The sequence below is a fragment of the Prosopis cineraria genome, unplaced genomic scaffold (genome assembly GCF_029017545.1).
Source record: "Prosopis cineraria cultivar Desert tree isolate PC_DT_omini unplaced genomic scaffold, ASM2901754v1 PC2, whole genome shotgun sequence".
NCBI lineage: Eukaryota > Viridiplantae > Streptophyta > Magnoliopsida > Fabales > Fabaceae > Prosopis > Prosopis cineraria.
In genome coordinates, this window is record NW_026555333.1 from 9,403,779 (window position 1) to 9,413,011 (window position 9,233).

The 9,233-nt window shown below is 32.4% G+C and overlaps 1 protein-coding gene across 1 annotated transcript; it reads left to right on the forward strand.

The window, feature by feature from the left end:
- Window positions 1–345: 345 nt before the first annotated feature.
- Window positions 346–2,057, forward strand: LOC129303738 (transcription factor RAX3-like). The gene is made up of 3 exons (XM_054943242.1): window positions 346–594; window positions 808–937; window positions 1,074–2,057. The coding sequence occupies exons 1-3, from the start codon at window positions 459–461 to the stop codon at window positions 1,825–1,827; spliced, it is 1,020 nt and encodes a 339-aa protein (XP_054799217.1). The 5' UTR covers window positions 346–458; the 3' UTR covers window positions 1,828–2,057.
- The last annotated feature ends 7,176 nt before the right edge of the window (window positions 2,058–9,233 follow it).

Genomic DNA, 9,233 nt, shown 5'->3' on the forward strand with positions numbered 1-9,233 from the left:
GTATGGGTTAACCCTAATTATAAAGAGGGGTGAAGTCGAGACTTTATAAATAAGCATGTACATGTACGGGTGAACTTGAAAAAGTGGAAGAAAATAAAATTAAATAAAGCAGCCCACATAGTTCCAAATACAAGTTGATTCCGGTTAGACGAAGACAAGAAGAACAAACCTTATTCTCCTGTTCTGGCAATACTCAAATCCTGGAATTTTCTATCCAAAAATACTCTTCTTTTCTGCCACTCCCTTTACATAAAATATTTATATCTCTACACTGTGTGATGGATGTTCTTTGGAATCATGTCTATCCCCTTCTAGCTGCTTTTTTTATATTATAATCATTCTCTCTCTTATTCAAGGACTGTAAAAGAGAGGGCTGATTAAAGCCATTACCTCATTTCTCCAAGACTCTTAACTGATCAGAGAAATTTAACACACATCGAAGAAGAAGAGATCAGAACATGGGGAGGGCTCCGTGCTGCGACAAAGCAAACGTGAAGAAAGGACCTTGGTCCCCAGAAGAAGATGCCAAACTCAAGTCCTACATTGAACAGCATGGCACTGGTGGAAACTGGATCGCTTTGCCTCAAAAGATCGGTACTACATATTATTTACACACAACCCTTATGTACGCGCGCGCGCGTGTGGATTTCTCGTCTACTCCTTCTTCTTTTCCTTTATGTCTCTGCGATTTTCTGTACACTAACACTGGGCAAATCAGGAATTAACTCCTAAAATGAAAGAAAGTATGAGAAGTAGGAACTTTTTTTCGTTTAGATATTTGAGGATTTCAACATATAAATGAATCAGGGCTAAAGAGATGTGGGAAGAGTTGTCGACTGAGGTGGTTAAACTATCTTCGACCAAATATCAAACATGGGGGTTTCTCCGAAGAAGAAGACAACATTATTTGCAGCCTCTACGTCAGTATTGGAAGCAGGTATATATACATATGATTACTGATTATATAGTTGTTTTGGTGCAACCAATTAAGTTATTCAGATTTGAATCTTGGAATGAAGTGAAGGGTTTAATCAAGTTGATAATATATTGTATTATATGGTGAAATTAAGCAGGTGGTCGGTGATTGCAGCACAATTGCCAGGAAGAACAGACAACGACATAAAGAACTACTGGAACACTAAACTGAAGAAGAAGCTTCTGGGTAATAAGCACCGTAAAGATCAACAATCACGTAGTAAAAGCAAGCAGGAAGGAGCTAATAGGATCACCTCTTCCAATTCCTTTCTAGTTCCTGAAAATTCTGCAAACACTACTTTTCCACAACTATATTGGCCACCACACATGCCTGTGATATCTCCCTTGCAATACTCAAATCAAGACCCATGTTTCAACGATCAAGATTCCATCAAAAAATTGCTCCTCAAACTGGGAGGAAGATTTTCCGACGAGGATGATCACGATTATCACCCTACCCTCGATGCTTTGAATATTAACCCCAATCTATTCTCAGATGGTACTCCCTGCACTCAACCAGTTTGTGAAGAACAAGCAAATATGGCTGCTTCTTCTTCTAGCATGATCAATAACGGAACAATGGTTAACAGCAACCAGATAGAATTGGCCCGAGAGACAGGACTTGAGGAGATAATAGTATGCAGTAATAATACTTATGCTTATCCACAAAGATTAGATGGACTGGAACTATTGTTTGGGGACGACATGGTGATGGTCAATGAAAAGGTAGCCCCACCTGAAGATACCAACTCGCTCGTTTATCAATCTTTTATTCCTTCCAATAACCAGTTCATGCCACAACACACACCACAACAATGTGCTTTCCCAGATTTAAGGTTTAACCGGCCATAAGTATTTTATCATCACGGTAAACGGCCAGAGGAAACCTTGTATTTTTCATTCCGTAGATAATACACAATCTGCGATGCGTAGGTATCGATCGGTTTGTCCGCTTTATTCTCATGATTGTTCCATCAGTACTGCTCACAACTTGAGGTTTGGTAATTTAATTACACTTGAGCTGTATTTGGACTGCTATAATATGTTAATGATATAATATTTTTCCTGTGCCTCACTAGAAATTTGCAGCAAAATGCACACCCTATAGCTACCTAATTCCTGAATTCAACTACAGGTTAGTTCATCTCTAGCTTCTAATTAATTTTGAGAAATAAAAGATTCATTTTCCTGATCCACTGACTGCGCCCATTAAGATCAGCATATCTTAATTACGCATCTTATAGGCTAGAATCATCTGCGTGTGCCTGTTCTGTTAGAAAAAAGAATATATAAAGAACATGGCACGAGTCCTATATGAAAGAATTAATGGGCAAGTAGTCATAGGGATGAGGCATGCACATTGCATATATATATATATATATATATAATGGCTAATTTTTCAACGGCTGCATTTTGTTGCATATATATTTCCAGTTAAAGGTTAAGGCTATATACATGTGAATTTGCTAACTAATGATGAAGAGGTACAGAATGATTATTTTGTAATGACCATATAGTGTTCGGGCTTCTCTTTCAATATTTGCATCATTAAGCTTTCAACGTCACCGTCCAAATAATTTCACCACTGAATGTGGTTTTTTATATATACATGACACGAGATTTACTGCTAGCTACTGTATATACCTCTAACTGTATTCTGTATTTTCAATTAACTGACGATTAGACACCTATCCACACCTTAAATAACTCTTTTTCTTATATATGTTAACTGATAACTGCAAAAAGTGGATTTTTTTTTTATTTCGTAGAACTATATATAATTGGATCGTTTGAAAAGAACCCCACATGTGTTTATTAAGAACTTAAGGCCAAACACTTGGAAAATTTACTTGAGCCATCTTTTGTGTGAAAAGTGAAAATGTCTAGAGTAGTTTAATACTTGAATGTGTGTGTGTGTGTGTGTGTTTTGTATGTAGTGGTACAATACATTTACATGATGACCCAAGACAAGTTCCTAAGGTAGTTTACAAGATGAAATGCAAATGGGAATTAAAACTTAATTACTGTTAAGTTATCCAAATATAAATAGATTTAAATTGACATAAAAAGTTCCACATTGAATAAAAATATATAATAAAAAATTACTTATAAATTTGAGCACTAGAGTTTTGAGTTAATATATAGAATTATTCTATTATTTTTGCCCGTTTGATTATAAAAATTTTATAGTTAAACCTTGCCCCTCTATAAACAGAAGAAGAAGAAAATTTGACTCCCCATAAAGTAGTCCTCAGTCCGTCACTGAACAAACTTCTAAGTTTGTGTAAATAGCTTATTTGCCATTAATTAGCTAGTATTATATGTCAGTGATCATACATCTTAAACTTTTTTAATAATTAATGCATATAGTCCTTTTAACATTGATCATTTATGTGCGAATAATTTCTTAAAAATAAGTAAACTAATTCTGGTAGGTTGTCTGTATGAAATATTTTCAAGTTTTAAAGATTAGAAAATTTATTAATAACCCAAAGTTCAAAAAGATTATGCATAACTGGAGTTTTCCGGCGTATCATTTTACTGTGTTGTGCACCGGTGCACGGGTCGGGATGGACAGTAAATCATTGACATTTTATACATAAATTATATATATAAGTTAATAGCAAGTGGAAAATTTAAATTTAAATTGCAAAGTAGTTCCAATATGATGAACACTATTTAGCTTTTGTTAATTTTAATATGTTCTTAGAGGAATTTTAAATAAAAATATATTAATTATCTTGAAATTTTGTCAATTCTTTTTTAAATTGTACGTTGAGATTTTTTTTAAATGTCTTATAATATGAAATAGAAGGAGTATAAAGCAAAGGAGAAAAGCCATTGTAGTGCCATGCATTTACATTAGTTGGTTGGGGTTGGTTATGTTAAGTTTAAAAAATATCCAAAAAAAAAAAGAATAAGCAACCCATAGACTTATAGTTTAATGGAATACAAACTTTTATATAAATGAGAGGTGGCAGGATTCTCATATCATTAATGCTTACACTTCTAAATAGAAAAAAATGGAATGGGAGAATCTCATTTAGGGCTTTTAGAACACAAAAATTTACATTTAAGATCTAATACACTATGAAGATTCTTTGAAAACTTAAGGGCCTTAAATGAAAATATATTTTACTAAAAAAAGACACATTTGTCCTCCCTTTCTTTTGAATGCATAACATAATGTTCATAAATTTTTAACACAATGTCCTATAATGTACAATTGATCTAATAGAAATTGTTTAACTTGAAATGTGCAAGATAACATAATAACATATATTCATGAATACACAACACAATGTCAATAAAATCTCAATACAATATCCTATAATGTACAATTGATCTAATAAAAATAGTTTAACATAACTTGAAATGTATTAGTTATGCAGGATGAAAGAATAACATAATGTCCATGAATACACAACATAATGTCTTATAATTGACGACAAAATGTCCAAGGATAAATGCATCTTTTTTTATTAAAACATATTTCTACTTAAGGCCTTTGGATTTGTAGAGAGTTTTCAAATTGTATTGAATCGTAAATGCAAAATTTTGTGCTGTGGAGTACTAAGTGAGATTCTCCATAAAAGAAAAGCAGATAAAGGGAAAACCAACGTGAAGTTATTTTTTATTAAAAATAATTATATTTAAATTACAGTCAAATACTAAATATAAATATAAATTAAAATTACTGAAAAATATTAACCCAAGCCTCAGTTTAAGAGAGAGAGAGCTTGTTTGATAATTTAACAATTTCACCCTTTTTACTTTAAGTTTTTTTCCCAAATAAAATGATTTTGCAGTGGATTAAAAAAATCTATATTTAACTTTAGCGTTTGATTTTTTAGATGTTTTGTTTTCTCTAACTCGCTACTTTACCCCCCCCCCCCCTCTTTCAAATGGATAATCTTCTTTATTTCCGAGTTGATTTTTTTTTTTAAGTGGTGCGGTAATTCTCAGCTAAAGTCAAATATACTAATATAGTTGGTGAATCTTCTTAACGACAAATTTGATTGTATATCTTCTCCACCCAACATTACAAGACATTTATTATGTTTAAATATTTGATTAAAAAAATAATCTACCAAGTCATCTTCATCAATATTGCCACCAATTTTGCGATATTTATTTTGATCAGCATACAAAATGCAAGGAATTGGAATCCAAAGCAAAATATTGCATATTCACAAAATTATTACTTTTCGTATTTGATCTGTTTACTTGATGTATAATTTAGCGTTACAAAAATATAGTAATAAAAAATCAAAGTTAAAACCTCTCTCTACTTATATATACATACATATATAGAGTGTTCAAGTGTGAATACACTTGAGTTGAGTTGAAAAATCTCGCATTAGATAAAATTATGTTTAAATGCTAACATAATATAATAAAATAAATGAATTCATAAATTTAAATATAGAAATTTTGAATTAAGATATGATATATACTATTACTTTTCGTTCATTTGTGTTTTCTCCTATTTGTGTTTCCTAACCTCGTGAGGTGAGGAAAGCTTGAAACCATATCTCCCTCATATGAATCACATATGTACACATGTATTCAAATCCTACCCAAAATATCTTAGCAAGGAGGGATGAGTTAGTTAAGTATACATGTAATCAAATCCAAACGAAAACAAGACATCAAGACTCCAGTGTTGGGCTGACTTTCACCACACATAGATCTGGTACGTTTCTAGATTTCGTAGACAAAGGATGGAAATTTAATAAACAGCAACGATTTAAATCGGCGATATTACATCCACGCAACAAAGGACCTCCCTACACACTTCTGACACGTTTGCTCACAAGTTCAAAGGTGTGGTATATATGCTATTTAATTAATCTCAATGCCGATCTATTTAGTTGATTACAGTTGTCACAATATAATATAAATTTATTGAACTTTTTGTTGACTATATAGATTTTCTGGTAAGCTATGACTAGATCGTTAAAACAAAGAGACGTATTTTGAAAGTGTAGCTGATGAGCTAACGATTCTCACAGTAATTTCAAACTAATTAGGCACCAACTCTTCGTAATTGCGCGCTGTCTCTCTTGTTTTCAAAATGCATCCTTCCAGTTGATCGTTTTGTTTTGGCCCAATCTTTTTAGTTCACCCTCAAGTTGCTAGAGTGCGTGCCAGGGGGAAATATGTGTGTGCTGAATCCGGAAATAAATTACACAAAATCGATTCAATTTATTATAGAGAAAGTTGAGAGAGTAAATTAGAAGGGAATATCCCTAAACCAGAAAAGAACTCAACAGAAGAATCCTTGAACAAAAAACCAAGGATTTAAGACTTTGAGTTGTGACAGTGAAAACATTATATTTTGTGTCGATTTTACGAGGATAGTATGCATCAAAACAACATCCGTGATTGAAGCCCGGAGCCCTAGCCCGGACAACTGCCAAACGACAAGTTCTCTCACTACCTCCTTAATTTTTATGTATATTATTAAGGAAATTCGTTTCTTTAGGCACTGATAAATGATAATGACACTAACATGACAATAATTTCTTCAGCGTCAGAACCTGACAATCATGTTTCCGTTGCTATTTCCTTTTCTTAATTGTTCCGGAATAACTGCAATGCATGCTCAATGTCGTAAATTATTCCTTTCCTTTTTAACGAGCAAGATAACCGACAAATTAAAGGTGGCACGCGTATCTTTTAATTAATTCTTTATTTACTCCTATCTTATCTGACATTAATTCCTCATCACAACTGGGTTGATGTATCTGCGCTATACTCCTATCTTAGAAGTCTGGTGAAAACTGGCACGGGCATGGTTGTAACTTGTAACTTGTCTTTAAATTTTTTGCTTATGATGAATGTGGATTTGGATGACATAGAATGGTGATCTTGAAGTGGGTGGTAAAATTAATAAATATGGATTTGTTTTTCTTGTCTAAAAAAATGTTACTGTCATAATTTCATGCGGCAGTAATGCCAACAATAATCATCTCAAGACGTGAGATGAAAGTCATGGTACAAGAGAAAGAAGGAAGGCAAAGATGAGAGTCATTGGCCACCGGCTGCCGTTGGCCACTAATCAGCCGCGGGTTAAACAAATATATTTTATTTTAATAATTTTTATTTTTTATATTAAAAATTTAATTTTTACAAGTCAACTTTTTATATTTGTAAATAAAGTTGCGTCATTCTCAGGCTAAATCTAATAATTTTAATGTTTACCAGTGAAACTTTCATATTTACAAGTCAAATTGCATTTTTTACAGTTAATCGTGTGTGCGTTTTTCCCACAATTGCGTAAGTCTACAAAATTTGAGGGGAAAAAAGCACATTATTAGTTGTAGATGACACAATTTTACTTGCTGATATAAAAGTTTTACTTATAAATATTAAATTGTTCAATTGATTTTGTAAATAAAAATTTGACAAGTAAATATTTGAATTAAAAACTAGTAAAATAAAATATATCTATTTGATCGGCTGCAAATTGTCAAAGGTTAAGGGCATTCTAAATATCTAATCATTTCACAAACTTTTTCCGATTACTCCCAAATCCATCAAGACATATTGGGATTAAGTGAATTTCAGAGGATCTATTTACATTTTTCTCACCTGTGATCTATGGGTAATTTCCTCTTAAAAAGAAGATATGAGTTGATTTCAAACTAAATACAAAGACAATTTAGTTAAATAAAATCGTCTAGATGGAGGAGAAGCAGCTCAACCTGAAAGCTTGGAAACGCAATTCGACAATGATTGACTGTCCGCTACTTCAGCCAAAATCGAAATCAAAATAGTCCTTAAATATGGTTCAAAATACTTGTCATTTCAACCTCATGTACAGATATATTTGATGGAAAACATCAATCGAACTGTGAAAAATAAATTTTTATTAATTGAATTATCATTATAAATAACTTTTATTAACTGAATTATCAATATAAACATTTTTTTTAGTTTATGGATTCTTTTTCAGCTTTTTGGCCTGAGCTCAGCTTATTAATCCAGTTTTTGCATTTCTTGACATTTTCTTGTAAACATTTAAATGATTTTTTTTTGGCATTTACAAAAAATCATAAAAATTATTTTAAAAAACTGTTCAAGTCATAAGTAGCCATAATCTTCAACTTATTATCTGACACGTCATAAAAAGAAGCTTCATGCTCAATAATTTTATATTAATTTACTCAATGTTATTAGAGCTAAATTCGCTATTGAATCGGTTGAGGCACTGGTTTATAATTCAAAGGTCAGATTAGAGTTGAATTGGGCATGAATCATTTATAATTAAATTAATATAATTTAAATATTATATTAATGTTTTTTTTTCCAAACCCCCATCTTTCTTCTTCTTCTTTTTTGAGTGTTTTCTTTCTTCCTCCTCTTGACTAACCTGTGTAATATCCTTCAACTAATCAATATGGAGATAAATCTTGGCTTTCCTAAATATTGTTTCCCTCCCAAATGACTTTGTTAGCGCCATCGTTGACTTTGCCTTTATTATAACTAGAAGCCGCTCTATATATCCATGAACAGAAAGCTCTCCTAAATGAGTAAAAATTCACTTCAACTTTTTTTTTTTTACCAAAGAAAAATTCACTTCAACTTGAAATCATCAAAATGAACAAGTAAATTTAACTGATGGGGTGCAACGTTGTACATTTATAGTTGATTCAATTAAAAAAAATGTATAAATTACCACAATACATAGTGGTGAAAAACTTGTAAATGACTTACAACTATATCAATCTACCTATCAATCAATCGGATCAATGTCCACCCACCACCATCATCTCCATCTTCTTCTTTAACCCCTCTTGCTGTTGCTGATAACCGTACTTTATCTCTTTCACTAGAGTTTGAAACTCATAGGTGCATGAAAATTGCCCTACTGAAGTGAATCATATTAATTAATTTTTCTATTTCTTCTCAGATATCCAAAATGATATACAAAAGAAGAACATGGATGAAGCAAAAAGGACCACCCCAAGAAGGAACCAACAGAACCAAACTGTTGCCGCCACTGCCACTGCCGGTGACGACGCCACCATGAGCATTGGGGCTAATCGTTGATGTCGGACATCAAAGAAGGAAGAAGTGAAGAGCACGAAAATAGCTTAGGGTTTGCCGATTTAGGTTTGGGAAGAATTTGGATTCCATTTGCGTGTTTCCGTTTTGGTTTTGTCGGTCACAAAATAGAATTTTTTTTTCAAAAAAAAAAAAGGCCAAACGATGTCGTCTTGCCAAAACTAAGGAGAAGAAAAGGAAAATAG